The sequence below is a fragment of the Tetrahymena thermophila genome (genome assembly GCF_000189635.1).
Source record: "Tetrahymena thermophila SB210 genomic scaffold scf_8254403, whole genome shotgun sequence".
NCBI lineage: Eukaryota > Ciliophora > Oligohymenophorea > Hymenostomatida > Tetrahymenidae > Tetrahymena > Tetrahymena thermophila.
Genome location: NW_002476186.1, coordinates 127,487 through 148,369, shown reverse-complemented (window position 1 = coordinate 148,369; position 20,883 = coordinate 127,487). Strand labels below are relative to the sequence as shown.

General features: G+C 23.3%; 4 protein-coding genes across 4 annotated transcripts; all 4 read left to right on the top strand. All coding sequences in view use genetic code 6, as the record gives it.

Moving 5' to 3' along the window:
• Positions 1 to 660: 660 nt before the first annotated feature.
• Positions 661 to 1,309, top strand: TTHERM_000473299 (hypothetical protein; the record flags this gene model as incomplete). Its single annotated transcript, XM_012799963.1, has 2 exons — positions 661 to 887; positions 1,273 to 1,309. The coding sequence occupies 2 exons, from the start codon at positions 661 to 663 to the stop codon at positions 1,307 to 1,309; spliced, it is 264 nt and encodes an 87-aa protein (XP_012655417.1).
• Positions 1,310 to 1,527: 218 nt separating this feature from the next.
• Positions 1,528 to 11,805, top strand: TTHERM_00473280 (hypothetical protein; the record flags this gene model as incomplete). The annotated part of the gene is made up of 15 exons (XM_001023911.2): positions 1,528 to 1,585; positions 1,724 to 2,460; positions 2,683 to 2,743; positions 2,925 to 3,050; positions 3,146 to 3,417; positions 3,646 to 4,224; positions 5,537 to 5,878; positions 6,312 to 6,901; positions 8,364 to 8,610; positions 8,808 to 9,170; positions 9,368 to 9,595; positions 9,651 to 9,842; positions 10,403 to 10,700; positions 10,760 to 11,410; positions 11,465 to 11,805. The coding sequence occupies 15 exons, from the start codon at positions 1,528 to 1,530 to the stop codon at positions 11,803 to 11,805; spliced, it is 5,085 nt and encodes a 1,694-aa protein (XP_001023911.2).
• A 1,703-nt stretch (positions 11,806 to 13,508) lies between these two features.
• Positions 13,509 to 14,183, top strand: TTHERM_000473251 (hypothetical protein; the record flags this gene model as incomplete). Its single annotated transcript, XM_012799962.1, has 1 exon — positions 13,509 to 14,183. One exon carries the CDS (start codon positions 13,509 to 13,511, stop codon positions 14,181 to 14,183), a length of 675 nt encoding a protein of 224 aa, XP_012655416.1.
• Positions 14,184 to 16,780: 2,597 nt separating this feature from the next.
• Positions 16,781 to 20,805, top strand: TTHERM_00473250 (cyclic nucleotide-binding domain protein; the record flags this gene model as incomplete). The annotated part of the gene is made up of 6 exons (XM_001023908.2): positions 16,781 to 17,062; positions 17,153 to 17,339; positions 17,476 to 17,511; positions 17,601 to 18,075; positions 18,130 to 20,189; positions 20,246 to 20,805. 6 exons carry the CDS (start codon positions 16,781 to 16,783, stop codon positions 20,803 to 20,805), a joined length of 3,600 nt encoding a protein of 1,199 aa, XP_001023908.2.
• Between the last annotated feature and the right edge of the window lie 78 nt (positions 20,806 to 20,883).

Below are 20,883 nucleotides of genomic sequence, written 5' to 3'. Positions count from 1 at the left end.
AGAGGCTTTGAGAAAAATAATTAGAAGCTGCTCCTTGAATTTAATACAGTTTAAATACAAAATAATAAGAAAAAAAAACCAAAACGAATTGGCTTAATTTTAAGTTATTTAAGAATTAATTTTCTTAACTAAGCCAAATCGTGGCTTATAAAAATACGATATCTGTTATTTTACCAATAATTTTTCAATATTCTTTTTTCTTACTGTTTTTAAATGAAACCCAACAATTTAAAAACATCAAATAAATTTTCGACTTTCAGGATCAACTACTCAGCTAGCTTATTATTTTCAAGTATAGGATAGTGCTGATTTAAAGCAAATAGCTTTGTTCTATTAAGAAAGCAGCATCAAAATAGAAAAAAAATTGTAAATTTTAATCAAGTGAATAGTAATAATGAATCTTTAAAATAGAAAAACAAATATAAACTAAATCTTTCAATATTGTAAGGTAGTCAAAAAGAGTTAGACTTACTATTAAGAAACATAAATTAGTGGCAACTAAGTAAACTTAGAAACTCCACTTTTAATCTGCTTTTTAAAGATAAAATATAATTATTTAGACCCCAGATAAATTATATGATATTAATTTAAGTCTTACATTCATTATTTAATAAGTTATTGATTTAATTTAAACATAAGATGAGAAATTTGTATTCTTGTATGAATAAATAAATACAATGCTTAACTTATCATCAAAAAAAGAACGAATTTCTATTTAAATTAGGAAATGTTAATGGGAATAAAAAATTTATAAATAAAATCAATCATATTTAATTGAAATATTTTTAAAATGAGAGTAATTTTAATTAAATGTTCCTTCCCATTACAAAACCACATTAAATAGTTGACATCAAAATCTTAGTTAGATCATATGTTAGTTTTCTGAAGTAAATTAAATCACTATTAAAAAAAACTGATCGATCTTCAAACTTTTTTTGATATTTATTTTTGTGCTTTAATAATTAATTTTAAGAAAAACAAAAAATCTAATTATAGTATTCAATCAAACATCTGTTCGAGAAATTACTATGCATATATAATCTTACAAAATCTGACATTTACATTGAAGCCTATCATTTTTTTCATTTTTAATTAACTTATTTTGTAAATTGATAAGTTGGATATAATTTTATTTTTGACATTTTAAATAATTCATTTACTTATAAATTCATCCAGTATTTATTTATATATTGCAAATTACAATTTATTTTTTCATTCATTTCTATTTTAATCCATTCATTAATTCATTCTTATATTTATCAAAATGGACAGGCAAATTGATGAGAAATGGAATATTCATACTAATTGATTTTAATTTATATTATAGACATGTAATGAAAATATCTAACAACGAATTATTATACACCATTTTTTTATTTTTCCAACACAATGTGCTAAGAATTTGTCTCTTTCACTACTTTTTGATAAAGAAATGTAAATAAATATATTATCAAGTCCATATATAAACTAATACCAATAAGCTGTTTTTCTTAATACCTACTAATATCATAAATTAAAGGAAGATCTATGATTCCTAATTAAATTCTATCTTAAAGTCTTTTAAGAGAAGTTAATAAACCAGATAGTATGATTTTTTTGTTCATTTATATTCAAAAAGAATCAGATAAAGTGACATATTTCTTTCTGTTTGTTTTATATTTTTGATTCTTTCAGTTTATTCTTAATTTTTCATTGAAATCTTTTTCAAATTTCATTTTCATAGATGAAGGACCATTTAGTAAACCTACCATTCCTCAGCCCTCTTTTTAAGAGCGTGATATTATATCGAGGCTTAAAAATGAAGATAAATTGTTCGAAAGCATGAAATTCAAAAACGCTCCCACAAATATACAAAAAATGAATGATTTGATGGACTTAAAACGCAAAAAAGACATAAAACCAACTGCTGAAGATGAAGATTACCAAAAATTATTAAAATAATTAGAATATGCAACTGCTAAAAATGCACAATATAAGCAAGATATGAACATGATTGATGCCGCGTTGGAATAATTAGACCCTAAAAAGAAAATACTGATTGGTACTGATATTGACAAGAAATTTGCTTATGAATCCTTGAGAAGCAAGCGCATGCAAATCAGAGAAAAAGAATAAATATTTTTGGATTAGCTTCAGTAATTCCACGATTATTATTCTTTAAATGAAAGGAATAGAATTGAAAAAGGGATTGTAAATGAAGACTTTCTTAAGTCTAAAAAAGATAAAATCAGAGACCTTAAACTTATGCATGAATAGCTTGATTACGATAAAACTAATTTTTTAGATTAATTTGATAAAATTAGGTCTGGATATTCTTTAAAGGCTTAGCCATATTTCACTGCTGTTGGAGCTTCTACATTAGGTTTAGGTGGTAATCCTTCATATCTAGCAGTTGACTATGATTTAGGAAGAGTTAGGGATAAATTGTAAGATGAATCACGTAGAATAGAAAGGATGAAAGTAAATTATACATATTACACAGTCATTATTAAGTTAAATTTTAGAAAATATTTTAAATAAAGTAATTCATTAATACATGAATAAAAGAGTGTTTGCGTTTCATTCATTAATCTATTAAATGCCTCAAAACTTAATTTGGCTTAAATTTACAAACTTTATTAAATATAATTATTGCTCTTTTTAAAATAATACTTTTAAAATGATATTTATTTAAATTAATAGCAAGATAATATGTATTATTATACCAGGAATCATCTACCTGTAGATCCAGAGGAAGCATTTGGTAAAATAGAACAATTTATATTTAATTTTGAATTATATTACAATAAATTTTAATTTAATTTTCTAAATAATTCATTTCTCTAAATTTTCAATTTCAGGTATCTTGAATGCTTGAATATGAGAACTATTTGTTAATACATTCATCTATTTATTTGTAAGTAAAATTAAAAAATTGTAAATAGGATCAAACAAAATTAATTTCAATAAAGAAGTAAAATATTTGATGGACACAAATAAGTATGCCCCATCTACTGAAGAAAAGTACTAAAAATTAAAGCTAATTAGAGAAAATTTAGAAAAATTAGGAGGTATATTTTTTTTAAATAATATAGAACATGAAAATAAACTGCTTTAGCTTTTGAATCAATATTGAAATATTACATTATTTTATTTTTTAATTAAGCTGAAAAAGGATTGAATTTCTCAAAAGTCAAGTTATAGTTTATTGAAGAAACTCCTGAAAACATATAAGAGTATCAGTAAACGATTAGGGATATTGAAAACTTGAGGTCAGATTACATTTAATCAGGTGGTACTGATCCTGAATTTCTTTTAAACCTCCAAAATCTTGAGCAATTCTACAAACAAACTCGCTTTAATCCTATAAATAAAGATATTTTAAGATAATAGCAAGGGCTCCCTGTTTCTAATGTTGATCCACCTGGATTTTACTATGTAAAAATTTATTATAGTTAAATTTTAATTAATAATTAGATATAAAAGATAGACAAACAATTAATTTTATACAACTCAAAACTTTCTAAAGACTCATTTAAATTTTATGATAATAAATATTATTTGCTTCAAATTTTGGATTGTCTATTCTATTAATCCATTTTATTCACTTTTTATGATTAATTATTAATACTTTATATTGCTCTTTAATATTAATATCACTATTAGAATAGCACTGTAAATGGGGGAAATCAATTAAATTCTTCTTAGTTATATAATTAATCTGCAGTTATGCAGAATAGTAGCTTGGTATAAGGGAGACAATTTCCTGGAATGCAGCCTTAGGTAGCACTTAACTAGTCATTAGTAGATCCTTAAGAGTTTAACAAGGATGAGCAATCTATAACTAATCATCCTATTTATGAATATTTGCCTGAATCGTTCAAAAAATAAGTTGTAGAAATGGAATAAAAAAACAAAAACATGAAATATGATTTGAGCTCTGTACATATGCCTCCTATTATAGATATCCCTACTAGTCTAGTAGACCCTAGTGCTTTAAAAAAATCGTCAGTAGGTGGGGATACGGATTATGGTACGGAAGAATAAATGTTGAATTATGTAAGAGGACAAGAAGCAGAACTCTTGCTTAATATGAGCAGATTAAACCCAAATTAAGTTGAATACAGTGCAAAACACTCACAGTTTCTTTAAGTATAGCAAATAAAATCTTCTCTAGAAAGGAGTATTCTCGATAAAAAGGTACAAAGTGCTTTAAAAGGAGCAAACCAATCAATGAATCAATCTGTAAATAAATTTTTAAAAAAACCAAACACTTTTCCATACATACAAACATAATCAATCAAATTAATAATAAATTTTGAAAGAAATATTTCTTTTTTGGAAAGTAAATACTCTTAGAGCAATTTTTATATATAATAAATCTAAAAATCTATCATAATTTTTAAAGCAAAATAGAAGCTACATTGTAATTAATTTCAGTTATTTACGATATCTTTCAAGTTGTTTAGGAATAGAGTAATATATTAACTATTTTTCAAGAAGTTGCATCAAATTTACTTACTCAAAATGGGAAAATTTTTAACTTGAATCTATTTATAGTGATGGATTGATAAGGGCTTTAAATTTAAAAATTAAAGGTAGAATCATCTATCTTAAATTTTCAATATGATATCACTTCATAAAATTACAAAAATTGAAATTAACAAAATTTCTATAAAAATGTAAACAAATAGATGTAATTTAATGATTTAACTACTAATGTTTTATTTTATTACTGGCAGTTAATCTAAGAAAACTGACTAATCTTTCTATTACGAATAATTAAAAAACTATTCATGAAAAGATCGATTTGGGTTTTTTAAGTTTTAACATAAATTTACATTAAATTTTGATAGAGAGTTATAATTTTAATTAATTCTTTGAAACGAAAAGCAGGATTTATTTAAATTTTTTTAATTATTCTTGATGAGCTATCTAAATAACTGCTTATTTTTTATTTTAGTAAAAAAAGTTGAATGTTTTACTACAAAAGACTTAACTTTTATAACAACTGCTTTCTATATTATTATTTTAGTGATGAAGGTTGTTTGAAAAATTTTTATAAATATTTATTTTTGGTTTTATTTAAAACTAAATTAAGTCTCTTAGCTGAAAAATGGAATTCATTTTTAAATGAGCTTATTAAATTAGAAGTATTCTTTCTTAGATATCTTTAATATGGTTTAAACTTTTTGTGTAAAGTTGAATATTTAAAAAAATATTAATTATTTTTTAAATAATCTTTCTTTTTTCTTTGACCAAGTTATGCTCAAAAATTTAAGCGTCCTACCCACTTACAAAAAAAATTAATCTAAATATAAGATTATACACATTAATACATCTTTATAGACAACTTTTTAATTAAAATTAGTTATCATTCCCATGAAATTTACTCTAAATTTGTAAGTAAATAAAAAAAAACAAATGGCTGCTACATTTTTAATCATAATTCAAGCTTATTTTTTTACATATTTTCTTTGATTACTATTTAACTGTTTTCAAAATATTTTGACTAAAGTTATTTTGCTTTCAATTTTTATACCACTTTATTTAAAAGGTACTAGGAAATGTTTCTATAGTGAATGGGGGTACATCAGAATCAATGAATCTAGCTCATCTCTCCAGAGCTTCGACAATGTATAGCCCTAATGAAGGATTCATGCTCAGATTTGATTGGATTGGATCACTTCCCATAAATTATTCAAAAATTAAAGTTAATTTTGGTATTTTTAGAAAAGGTGATAATTTCTTCCCTTATAGAGATACTACTTTATTTTAGACAGAATAGGAAACTTACAGATCAAATAAATGTATTATGCTCTAAAAAGAAGTGATAAGAGATGTATAACCTTTTCCTGATACAGTTTTATATATAGAATTTTGGGGATTCTAGAATGCAGTAATTAATTTCCATATTGTTTTTTTTATTTATTTTTGAGCTAGCTACTATTAGCCATGAAAAAAAACTGTTTTATCAATAACATTGTTTAATTCAGGTTATAAAAGCTTAGTTATTTTTAAAAGTTTTTATTCCTTAAATAAATTGCGTTACAATAAAAACAATAGCATACCCCTTTTTGTAAAAATATTAATACTCACTATTAATAATTTAAATCAAAGAGTAAATTAGATTATTATTTAAATACGTAATATCTAACTATTTATTTATTTGTTTAATTTTTTTTTTGATTTTTGTTTACAACTTAAACAGAGAGCTAGTATTCTTTTACAAATAAATTTAATTTACAGACGTCTATTATATTTTTAATTCATAACTTATAAACAGCTTTTAATGTTTGGTTTTCTAATGATTATTTTTTTTTCTTTAACAGGGTGAGGGGATTCTGACTAAGCCAGAAGTTATTGGTTGGAGTATGCATGAAATATTTGATTATAATGGCAATATAAGCCCTGGAAAATTTAGACTACCTTTTTATTCTAAAGTCTTTTAACCTAATGAAATTTTTAATGAAGGTTTGCCATACATGTCAAATAGTGCTTTATTTATTAGAGTATGCCTTCCTATGGACCCTTACTTTGATGTTGATTCAACTATTTTGCTTTAAAATGAATATAGAGTGTAAGATCTTCATTAAAGGAAGAAAAAAATTCTGAAATTAGATGAAAATAGCTAGTATATTCCAGATGTTTCAAATAGATATCTCTATGGAGGATATCCTATGAATGATTCCAATATATAACAAGCTGCTCCATATAAAAATATATCCTATCCAGATGGAAATCAATCTTCTTGGTAAAATTAAGATTAATCCACAATGGCTCCTAATATTTCAAAACCTAGTATTGTGGTAAAAGACGAAAACTAAAAAGTATCTGACTTCTCTTAATTTGGTCCTTAAAATCCCAATAAATCTTAGCAAAACATCTTAATTCCAAATTAACAGAATAACTCATCTTAAATGTAAAATACTCAATTACAAACTACAAACTTTTCTAACATAACCAAAATTTTATTTTTTAATACCATCAAACATTAATAATTAGTATTAAAAAATCAAAAAGCCTATAAAACAATATACATTTAGTTCTAATTTTTTCTAATTTACATAAAAATTTAAAAATATCTAACACGTATTTACAAACTCTCAAAAAATTCAAAACATTTCAGTAAGAGTAAATTCGTTAGGTTTTTTAAATAAATAGCTAAATTCCTTTTAAATTAGCGATATTTTTAAGATTAGTTTTCTGTATCAAAAATTATTATAGTAAATTTCTCTAAAAAAATATTTAAATTTTGACAATAAAGTGACTAATTATCAATATTTAATTTTATCCTTTAAGTAAAAGTCTTTAATTTAAGATTTACAAAGATGCAAAAAAATCAAAGGAATAGATGTAACATCATTCTATTTTAATAATGCATACTATTTTTATACAGACATGTATTTTCAGAATAATTATAAAACAAAAAAATTATTTACTACATAAAAACCAGCAATCAACCAAGTTATAATTATCCAAAAATACAAAAAAAGTTATCTTGTTATTCCCATAAATTAAAAAATCAATTAATATCGCGCAATTTAAAAAAAAGAAATAAATAAATTTCATCATCTGAACAATTTTTTATAATCAAAGTTAGTTAGTTTACAATTTTAAATTTAATAATACGTCACTTTTATCCAAATAGCTATATATAAATGACTCTTTATAAATTACATTCTAATATATATTATAGAAATATTATATGCATAAAAGAGTTCGTTTATAGATATTTGAAATATATTTTTTTGTATCAAATCAAATAAATACTATAAAAAATGAAATATCTAAAAGAAATAAATATTTTTCGCCTATTATCTCAAATACAAGTTTTTAAATTATTTAAAGAGAGTAAAAATCAATAAAAATTTAAAAATCACAAAAGTACTGCTCGACCGACTATTTAATTTTTCTATTATCAAAAGTTAATTTACAATATTGAGTTCAATAATACGTCACTTTTATCTTAAAATTTAGCTATTCAAGCTTAGAAATTATTACTTTATCAAATTTAAATTAGAAAACTAACTACTAAAATGAGAAAATTACTCATCATTAATATTACTGAAGTTAGTATTTTTAAAACTATTCCTATTTATTATCAAATATCACAAATAAATACGAATAAAAAACTGAATACTTCATTAGAATAAGTTTTTTTATGTCAAGAGTATTCTTTTGAAATTTACAAATAGACAATTTGCAGTTAATTAATTAAAAGTTTTGGTTAAAGTAGCTATTACGTCACTTTAAGACTGAATATAGCCTAATAATTATCATTGTTTGGCAATATGATAATATAAAAGATATTTAAAAAATCTAGAAATCAGTAGAAAATATATATTGAGTGTAAACAATTTTTTATTTTCATATAAATATAGGCCTAAATCTTCTTTTCAAATTAAGAGCCCCTAAGGATCTAATGCACCAACAAAGAGAAATTTATCTATAGCCCCTTCAAATATTAGTGAAAGTAACAAATATCCTTCTAGTACTTCCATAGAAATACCTGGAACATCAAAATTGGATCCACCTAAATCTTTAAGAATAAGACTTCTCAAGCTTTAAAATGTGAAAACAGAAGTTTCATCAATATAAATTAGATCTGTTATATTCCAAAAAAATGAAGTAAATTGCATACACTATATTTTGCGATTAAATTAATTAAACACCTTTCGTTTTCTTTCTTTTTGTGATATTTTAAATATCTATTAAAAAGATATATCTTGCTTAGAGTTTACCTATTTTTCTCAAAATTATTATGCAATTAAGATATATATTTAAATATTAGTAATTAATGATAATACTTTATTTTTTATTAACAGATTTTACTAACCAAAAATAAAAATCCTTCTGCAGACAATGTTAAGTTAGATAAGCTTTAAGTAAATAAGAATTAAGAGCTCTAAATGAATGTGTAAATGGATCAAGATATTGATTGGAAAGATTTATTGTAAAAATATTCAAAGAGAGATTTAGAAAAAATTCTGTTCTACTGTGCCATATTTAAATCAGTTGTTGGAAAGGAAGACGAGCTATTAGGTTGGTTAGTCTGGCCAATATTTAAAATAGATAATGATTACAAAATGGTCAATGCTGGTATCTTTACAACAAATATATTTAAAAAACCAGCTTAAAAGCCACCTTTTGGAGAGAAAAAAGAAAAATCTGAGATCTAGATGCAGTTTGTAACCAAATTAATTAAAGAATTTCTAAAAGAGAAAAATCAAATAAAATTTACCTTTTTTTGTACATGAAATCCCACCCAATTATTAGCTTAGCAAATTTATAATACATTAATAAGCTAAATATTTTTTTAATTAATATTACTCTACCCCTTTAATTAAACTATTCTTTTACTTAATTGAATAAATTTATTTAAAAGGAAATAGAGGCTGTTGGTGCCTAAGGCGGCGATACAAAAAATTTACTAAGTCTTGCATCTTCTAAATAAATTAACTTAGGGGATGATGATGAAGACAAATAATCTCAATTTAATCCTCAATCTACAAAAGTTATTGAGTAACCTAAATATGATAACAAAAAAAAACTTGTTATAGACCTGCATAGCTTATCAAAATATCTATTAACTAAGAATGATTTATAATATAAAGTAACAATTAATTTTATCCTTTATTTTTAATTAATCTTAAGCTTTAAATTTGTAGATAGAAGTAGTTAAAGATTCCTAACCAATAGCTGATGAAAATGGACACAAATGCATAGAATAATAAGATATTAGGATTACAGATAAAGGCAAAGAGAAATGGAAGTTTGATTAAGAATAAAAATTTGAAATTGGATAGATCAACTTAATGAATAACTTCACTGACAACAGTCATTCCAAAGGATTTATAATTGTAAACATTATTTAAATTTTAAAATAATAAAAAAACTTTCATTTATAAATTATTTATGACATGATAAAATATTTCAAAATTTTAATGAAAAATTTATTGTTGATTGAATAGAATTTTTAAATCATTAAACTCAAATAAATAAATTTACTAATTTGCCTTGAATCTAAACATAAACATTTCTTAAATTTTAATATAATAAAACAGCTTAATTATTTATGATATGATAAAATATTTCAAAAAATCAATGAAAAATTTACTGTTGATTGAATAGAATTTTTAAATCATTAAACTCAAATAAATAAATTTACTAATTTGCCTTGAATCTAAACATAAACATTTCTTAAATTTTAAAATAATAAAACAACTTTCATTTATTAATTATTTATGACATGATAAAATATTTCAAAATTTTAATGAAAAATTTACTGTTGATTGAATAGAATTTTTAAATAATTAAACTCATTTTACGAATTTGCCTTGAATCTAAACATTTTACTTAACACTCATATTAAAAATAATAAAAAAAATAAGTAAATGTTATTTAAAATATTAAATAAAAGATATCTGTCCTTACTAAAGGAAAGGGTGATTTAATAGGTTTAGTTAAAGTGCCTCTATTTTAAAATAACTCTACTAATTTGAATGAAGGTAGAAATAAAACAGAGTTGGTAAAAATTGAAAAAAATGGTACTGAGAAGCCTTAGAAATACATTCTTGACTATTCTATAAATTATATCAATATTGATGAAGCCAATTAAAAAGTATATGATCCAAATAAAGGAATAAGAGTTAAACTTCATGAGTTATCTAACTATAGAGAGAAATATGATGTAACATATTAATTCCATGCTATGATAGGTATTATGTTTTTACAAAAACTCAGAATTGTTTTAATAATAATTAATTTAAATAAACAGGCAAAGAAAAGTTAAAAAACAATTTTGGTTAACCATGTGAAGTTTTTGGATAAGATTTTATAGCAAGAGATGAAAAAAAAAAAAATGTGATGCTTGATGAGAACTTTTTTGTTCACTTAGATTTAGGAAAAATTTAGGATTTTTATAGAAAAGAATTGGATGAGATATATATTTTGTTTGAAATTGTTATTGATAAATCTGTCTAAGGAACTAAAGACAATGAAGAAGACTTTGCTTGGTACGCACATCCTCTGTTTATTGATTCCAAACCAAATTTAGGACGCTTTAATGTTTAATTATACAAGCTGCCTAAAGAATTAGATAATTAACCTATCAATCCTTTAAAAATGAAAAAAATGTTAATAAAATTTGATTTCGAAATTATAGAGTAAACTGGAGATAATGAAAACCAGTCAGCTCCATAAAGTAATGTTTAGCCAGATAGAAAATCAAATAGAAATCCTACTGTTAATATTAATGAATTAAATAATCAAAGTAAAATTAATAATAATCCTGATAGCAACAAATTCAATATTTTTATTGGTTCAATAAATAAAATAAAATTCAAATAAAAAGTTTAATCAAAACTTGCAATTATATTTAAAGATGACATATTTAAGAACGACAACGGATAACCAACATCATTTACAGGTTAATAAAATAAATACTTGAACAATTTATTTTAATAATTTATAATTATAATAGGAGAATTCACATAACCTATGGGAGATAGTATCTAATTTGATGAAGAATATGACATAGATTTAGATTTATAAGTGTTAAAAGCTAAATACCCTAAATAGTTAGACTAATTTTATTTCTTTGTTAATTTTATTGATGAAAAATCTAAATCTGTTTTGTGGTTTTCAGGAAATATTTTTAAAGATGGTGATTTGAGAGCAGGTGATTTTACTGAAAATTTATATGAACCGCCTATAATAGCTAAATTAAGCTAAGGTACTAAAAATGCTAAAAAATCTACATCTCAAATAGAATACAGAGTAGCTAAAGGTTTTGGAGAGGATTCAGGATATGAAGAAAATTGATTATAATTTTAGCAAAAATATAATTAATCACTGTAAATGCTCATTAATTAAGGCATTCCCTAAGTATCTTTTTTGCCCAAAAAAAAGTGCCAAATAAAAAATTTAAGAAAAAAATGCCTTACTTAAAATATGCCTTAATTAATGAGCATTTACAGTATATCTATCTTCATTTAATCATCCATTTAATTCATTCATTTTAGAATAAAAATAATGGAATATTTTTATTTTTTAGTTGTATTATCTTAAAAATAGTTATTCTGTAAACATTAAATTAATTATTTTTTATTTGATTAAATTATTTTTTGTTTTAGTTACAAATGATAAATTACCATAATTTAATTCATTTCAAATTATCTAACTATCAATAAATGTCTTTTTAGAAATCAATTCATTTAAATTATTTAGTTATGAGAGTCGATAATATTTTATTTTAACTGCTTATTATTTTATTTAACTTTTTTTGTATTTGAATAACAATAATAATTGTTTAGTTTTAATAAAGAATATTTATTTTTGAGTTTCATTTACGAAAAAATAATATTAAATAAAGTTAATTTATTATCTTTTTTAGTTAAAGAATTGTAGAATATTTTTAATTGGATTAACTTTTTTATAATTAGAATTCAAATAATATTTGAAAATTAATTAAGTAATATATTTAGTTAGTATGCAACATAATAATGATTCAATATGAAATTTACAACAAACAAATAGTTATATATAGTATATATAATAAGTAGTAGCATTATTATAATTATAATAATCTAATAGATTTAGATAGTAAATAATTTTTATGTAGGTAGGCAGGTATTTAGTTTTCAACCTTTATTTATTTATTTCACATCTTTTAGTAAGGATTAATGAAATTCTAAATTTACAAATTATTTGGGGGAGGAAGTGGGCGCATTTGACGAGAGATGTTTGATAATTAGTTAATGTTGCTCCCAATTGAATTATTTTAGAGACTTGAGTCATTGTTCTTAAATAATTCATCTGTGTTAGTAGTGTAGCGTGAGAAAAAGTCTGATTAGTATTGGTAATCAGAATTCTAGTTTAAATCGTCAAAGTTCAAGAAATCTTTTTTTTTCAAGCTTGTCAAATTGGTCATATTATTTGGTTAAAATGAAGAGCTTGTGATTGAACTCTACTATTGCTAAGAAGATTGTTAGTTCCAAAATTGAGTAGAAAAATCAGCTGCATACTTCATTCTAATTTCCTGAGTAGAAGGTTTCTCATATAATCTGTTTGAAGTTATTTTAGGTAGTTAAGAGAGCTTGGGTTAATTTCCAATAATTTGCTTTGTTTCTTTTGGCTGCTTTTATTGGTTAACAATTTCTCTTTGATCTTGCTTCTTCTGTACCTGCTTATCTTCTCCAATTAAGTCAAAGTCATCAGATTCATTAAGATTGCTTTCTTGTTAGTTCTTTGTATCTTTTTAGTCAGATGATAAGTAGATTTTGTTCATTTTATTAGTGTAGGTGTCTAAATTGCTACTAGATAAATCCTCATCATCATCGAAATTTTCTTCCATCTCGCAGTTTTGCTACTCTTCATCATCTCTATTATCTAGCTCTAAGATACATTGTTTTTCTGTCTCACTCCTATTATCGATAGTAGAGATTTTCATGTAGTCATCTCCATCTATAATTTTGAATTCCTATGCTTGATAAGATTCCTTGATTTAATAGCCAATTAAAGTTTTTATGGTAAATTCCTTTGTTTGGCTAACTAGGGCTTCAATTTCTTTATAATTTTGCATAACTAAAAGAACAGTCTCTTCTTTGAGTATGTTGAATCTATATTAAGGATTGGAGGGATCTTCTATCTTGACATTCTTAAGTATTATTCTTATCTTTTAAAATAAATCATCCTCTGAACTATACTTCTCTGAAAGAATTTTTTAGCTTGCAGTTTCTACAGTATCCCAGAATTCGTTCTTCTCATTATTCAGCTTTGAGAAAAACTCATCGTTAGACTTCTTCAAGGTGTTTTAGAAATTTTGTAAGTGTGTAACTATACTTTCAATTTAGTCATAAAGTATAGTGTATTGTTCAGAGAGTTACTCCCAGTAAGGACTAATCTTTTTTTTTCTCCTTTCTTAAGAAATAAAATTGTTAGCAATTTCAGCTATTTCTTTTATCAGCTTTATTTCGTGGCCACTATGCTCTTCGTGGAGGCACTAAGCACATATAGGTTTCAAATTACTTGGACAATCTTTCTCTAGACATATAAAGATAAGATCGAAAGATTAATGCTTTTTGTCTTTTTTACATGGTAGACCTCCTTTTGATTTTTATTAGCTACAAATCTAAGATGATGTATTGAAGCTTACGTTATATCTATCTGCAACTGAAAAGGAAGAAGTCTAAGTCCTCTGAGGTATTTAATACTGAGGGTACTGTGGGATCGAACTTTTTAAAGTTTAAAAGCCAGACATTTATCTACAAATATAAATAAGCTATTTTTTAGTTTGTTTTGCTTTGAGTTCTTTGTTTGCTTGGGCCTACTTTTCTTTTTAATTAAATTAAAATCAAACGATTTTTGTTTCTGACAATATTTAATTTCTAAATTTTCTTTTAGGCCTAATCCTGATTGATTTGATTGATCGATTTAATAAATAGTATTTTTTAATTATTAATAGTAAAAATGCATACTTATAATCCATTAAAATAGATGTACTTTATCAAAAATTTTAATAACAATCAATCACGTTTCGCATTAAATTTTTTAATCAAAATTTTGTCTTGAAAGAATATGTATTAATAAATACTAGTTCTATTACTTTTCTATACTAATTTCTTCATTAATTTATTTATTTTGAAAATTTCATAATAGCCATTTGAATGACGATTCATTCAGAGAATAAGTCTGCTCTTTTTTGTTTTAGCTGAACCTTGTATTTATTTTTATATATTTCATACTATTGTTTTGAATTTTATCGTTAAAACTATTCAAAATAAATGAACAATTCTAATGAAGGAATTAATAAATTAATACATTATTTAATATTTTTTAAATTTTTTACCCATCTTAAATATTTTGTAAATTATAATTTCCTAATACCTCAAACCTAAATATAAATATGTAAATATTTTAATTGTGAATTCCAATAATTAAAATAGAGTAAATTTCTAAATAGTATATTTTTCATTTGTATAAATCATCTTAATGTATATAAACAAAAAGGATTGAATCAAAAATTTTATTTTTCAAAATCATATTTTAATGGTTTTAAATATAATCTTATGATTTGCTTACAATTAATCCTTTATAAAGAAAATATAATTAAAATAATAAATAGCTTAAATATTAATTTTTTAGAATAAACCTACACAAAATTAATATTAAAATTTACGACAAATATTTTAACTTAAGCTTTTTTTGAAGATTTAATTTGACCAAAATTATATAATTATCATTAATATGTTTATGATTAAAATATTAGATTAACTAATAAGATAAATTTTCTCTTTTGATTACTTTTTCTTTTACTCATATTTTGAAATATAAGAAATTTGAAATCATTAATAACTATTAATAATTGTTTTCAATTATTTTAATTATATAATATTTTAAAATATATTCTAATTATATGCATAAGATAATTAGAGAGATAAAATTTAAATATTATTCTCATAATTCAAAATAAAAAATAAAAAAAATAATTTATGAAAAAATTTCAAATGAAATAAAAAATTAGAAAATATTATTAATATAATCTAAAAATCATAATATTTTCTCATTTAATTAGAATAAAATTATTTAAATTTTTTATTTATAATAAAAAGAAAAAAAATCGATTGTTTGTTTATGATAACTTAAAGTGTGAATTTTTTTTTATTGAAAAATAAATTATTGAAGAGAATTTATATATTTGATTTTTTGTTTAGATTAAAAATATTTTTATATTAATTTTTTATTTCTTTAATTATTATTTAAAAAAAAAAATAATTAAATTAACTATAATCATTCTTAAAGATATTAAATACCTTGTCTTTTTGAGAAAACTTATTTTTTATATTTTTGACTATGTAATATTTGTTAAAGTTTAAAAATCTGTGCTTTATAATGTACACATATTAATTTATGTATTTATTTCATTAATTTAAATTAATAGTTTATTAAAAAGTAGACTAAAAACTTAAATTAATTATAATTTTTTATTAGAAAAGGTTACATTTTATGCTTTTAAATATTTAGTTGAACAATCTGTAATTTATTTATACAAAAAAAATTTAATTAAAGTCATATTTTTTCTTTACTATAACATTTTTAATATTATATATAGAACAAATAAATATTGTTCTAGAAATTGTATAGTAAAAATATTTATCAAAGTTTAAAATAATCTTAAAGATGCTTAAATAATTATGTTAAAATAATAATTTTTGAGTAAAATATTAATTTTAATAGATAAAAAAATAATTTCAAAAAGTATATATTTGGAATTTTCATAATAGAATTATGGAGAAATTATATAAAAATATGCAATGGTTTAAAAAAAAAGCAAAATTATATTTTTAAATATTATTGTATTGTTTGATTGCTATTAACATAAAAATTTGTACACTCAAAGAATTTTTTAGGAAGGAAGCTAGAGTAGAAAAAACGTTGAAAATAAGTTAAATTAGAGAGATTGATTGATTGATATATGAGATTGAGGAGAGAGAAAATTGAATAGAAAATAATAAACAGAGTTAATAAATATATTCTTGAAAAACTATAATTTCACAAAAATACTCTAAAAGAAATAATAAGTGGATATAGAAGAGCAAATTATTATTTCGCTGGCTGCACTTAAAAATTTATTACCATTTAAACTAAAACAGATGAGACAAATAGTAATAATATATACTTTTTAATAAAAGATTGATTTATAAATTGTTGATAATAAAAGCAAACATAAATAAATAAATAACAATAATAGTTATTTTATAAATAATAAAAATTACTATTTTCTTACAATACAACAAAAATGTTGTAGCAGCCCATTCTCAAAATGAGGGAAACATCAATTAATAATGAATCCTAAGAAATTGATAAATCTTAGACGTCTTTATAAGCGCAGCCTCATTCTGATAAAAAACTAGGTTCAGAGTCTAAGTTACCATCTAGTAAATAAATCATAAACATCGAGGATGATTCTGTAAATATAAATAAGAAATCAGCTTTTGGAAAAGGAAATCTTGGAAGTGAAAAAATTATAATAGATTTTAATAAAAAAGAAGTAAATCTTTAAAATAAGGAAGATTAAGAGGTAATAAACTTATGTTATTTTATATTTATTTAGAGTTATTCCTATTTGCTCTCATAAGATTAGGCTTAATGATATATTTTAATTTAATAGGCTCTCATCTAGATACTTAAAAAGGAGATAAGGAATAAAAAAGAATTGCAATTTATTGATAGAGCTGTGTGTTCATTGAAGTTTTTCGCAGAGAAAAAGCAGCAACTGAATGAGAAGTTGTATAGTAAACTCCTCGAAAAGCTTAAATACTAGTTCCTAGAAAAAGAAAAACCTCTTTTCTATCATGGTAAAGCTTATTAAATAATACTTTTACATAGATTTAATTGTAACATAAATATTTAAGATAAGATTGAGATAACCTTTATATATTTTAATTTCATATTAACTTACAATTAACTTATATTTACTATTATAAAAAATAGGTGAGAAAGGTGATTAGTACTATATTGTCTTGAAAGGTATATAATTTATTTTTATCAAATTATTAATTTGATTGAGTATCGAAATTGATTTTATAATTTTACTAACTTTTAATCTAATTAATTAGGATGCCTTGTATTATTGCTACCTCCAAAGCCCTTTGAAGAATGCGCTCCCATTGATGAATTATAATAGTAAAGACTGAGAGAAAGATATTATAGATTGAAAGATCCAGAGAGCTATCTTCATAAATAAGAAGAAGATTTTACTCCAAGGTCACCTAATTTATAGCCTTCAAATAAAAACAGAGTATAAACATTAAGTAAATATGTAAATACTGCATTTAAATTTTGTGTAAATCCTGGAAAACCTTAAACTCCTACTAATTCATCTCCTAAAAATGCTTCGATGTCATCTCCTCAATCAAGAAAGTAAAGTTATAGAGGTAAAGCACCTGAAAACGAATAAGAATAAAGTAACAATTAATTTGAGAGCATTTTCGACCTATATGCTTAAGCTTTTTTCCCAAACTTTAAAAATGCCTTCACATTTAATGCAGGAGCAGGTTTTGGAGAAATCGCACTCTTAAGAAAGACTGAAAGGTTAATTATATTATTTAAATATTTTTTTGCTAATTTTTATAAATAAATAAATAGATCTGGAACAGTTGTTTCAAAAGAAGATTGCCACCTTATGACCCTCGATAAAGAAAGTTTTGATGAAGTGCTTGGTAGGTGGGAGATATAAAAAACAGATGAACAGTTATCATTTTTAAAGTCTTTTGCCTTCTTTAAAGATGTTAATGAGAAATATTTACTAGGATTGTTACATTCTATGAAGTAAGTAACAATGATAAGAAATGAAACAATATATAAAGAAGAGGAAACTCCTGATAATGTCTATTTTATCAAAGAAGGTGAAATAGAGCTTTCAAAGCTTTGCTAAATACAAAAGAGCGAAACAATCTAATAGCAATTAGAGAAAGAAGAAATAGATTAATTAATTAGAGGTAATCACACATCTGATTAGTAGAACACATAAAATCCTTTAAAAAAAAATAATGTAACTTAAAGTGATGCTTAGCCACTTAAAAAGAAAAAGTCTGAATAGCAAGCATTAAATAACGAATAACCTAGAAAAGAAAGAAAATCTAACCTAAGTGGTACCAGAGTTAAATTCGCTGTTGTTTCACAACCATGCTATTTTGGAGATGAAGAAATCTTATAGGAAATTCCCTATAGAAATCACATGGCAAAAGTACTTTCAACACAAGCAGAGATTTGGATTTTAGACAGGAAAAGCTTTTACTCTCTTTTAAAATAATAGCGCACATTTAACAAATTTCAAGGCCAATCTAAATATTAAATCAACTTAAGAAACGAAAGATTGTAAAAGATATCCTCTACCATTAAAAAGGAGGAAGATAAATTTTTGGTGAGCAGCTACAAACCCAAAAAAAACTCAAAATACTAATTATAAGAACACTCATTAGTTGATTTGATAAAATCTAAAGAAGAAGAAAATTTTACCAAAACTTAAGAAGAAATAGACAGTCAAGTTCCTTTAACAGCCAATAATCAAATACATAATCACTTCGTTCATAAAGAAGAATTATAATTTATTTCTAATGAAGATCATCTAGAAAATGCTAACCAATTGGATTCTTAAAAGCTGTATCAATACTTTTCAAGAAACAACTATTTAGAATAGTTAGCTCAAGCAAATTCAAAAAAAATGAAAATTTTAAAAGAAATAAGCTCTAAAGGAATATCTGGCTCTAATGTTACTTAAACTGTAGCATTTTAATCTTCTTTAACAGAATTTGATGATGATTTTACTAGTTAAAATGCTCCTTAGCATAAAGTCTAAATTCCTTATTAGAAAAATCTTCTGTTTTAGCTCAGCGTAGGAAACGGAATAAGAAAAGGGGTTTTCCGTGATCCCTTCTAAACATATGATGATTAACCTCAAATGTCAACAAAGACCTTGAAAAACACTTCTTCAGCTACTAACTTGCTAATGAATGCTTCAGATTAAAAGAGAAAAACTCTACACAATCTATTTCCATCACCAAAACAAAATGCAATAATCAAACCAATATTAGAAAAATTTGAAAAAGAGTAATTTAAATTAGGACATCATAATACTCAACGCTCAGATATTAAGTTAGAAAACGCTGATTAGAAAAAATAAAATTTATTTTATGAAGACTATTTCATTAATCGCTAGAAACAGAATAACTCCACACGCTTATAATTTGCTTCTTAAGTAAATTCTATGTCATCTATTTCTCACATAAAAGAATTTTGTGAGGATACAAAAAGTTAGTTTGCTTAAACTTAAAATAACCATCAAACTAATATTTCAAGCGATTCGTTAAATAACTTAGGAGAGAAAAAGAATAAATATCACAACATCTAAGAATTAATTACAGAAAGTAAACAGTAATTGCAACAAATTAATGAAATTGAATAAAAAGTAAATTAAAAGAAAAAGCTTAAAAAAATGAGATCTGATATTCAATTCGAAAACGATTACCTTGTAAATAAACCAGAAAACAAACATAAGAGTAATTAAAACTCAACAAATATAGTTTCGATCTAGCTCCTTCATGAAACTGATGAAGAAAGCACTTCTATGTCCTTAATTTAATCAAAGTTGCACTTGAAGCCAAGCTTACATTCATTAGCTGCATTAACACCTAAAAATAATCTAAGTAAATTCTAAATATTGTTTAATTTATTTTTAATCATTTTAATTTTGCTAAAACAGAACCTCTTGCTGAAAAATAAACTAAATTTGAGTACAATGAAAGACCTATCTAAATACAAAGCTCATAATAAACAGGAAAAGTCTCAAGAAGTAGTTTTTAAGATTAATTTGGATAAAATTAGAAGAAAATGATTTCAACATTAAATTTAAATGCTTCTGAAAATGCCTTTGATTCTTTCAAGATTTTGATGGTAGAAGAGTAAGATTAAGATGAAAATAAAATTTAATACAGCCCAACTCATGCTGTTTTAACATCACCTTCACATTTAAACAAAAATTCTAGCTTAGGAAGTTTCCGTATTACTTAGTCAAACATTCACATGGATAAGCTAAGAAAATAAAATATCTAAAAGAATTTTGGAACTATTCCTTTCATAGCAAATTTTAACAAAATGAAAAACACTGTATCCAATAAATTATTCAAAGAAAATATTTCTTCTATCACACCATCTGCAAGAATTTAAGATAGTTTAGAGCAAAAACAAATAATTACTAATGCCTTCAGAACTAAAAATAACCAAAGTCATTTACTTAAAAAGGCTTACCAAGCTAAAAAATGAAAATGATTAAATCTTAATAAAAAAAATAAACAATTATTATACAAAATTAAAACTCACTCTAAATAATAATTCACTTAT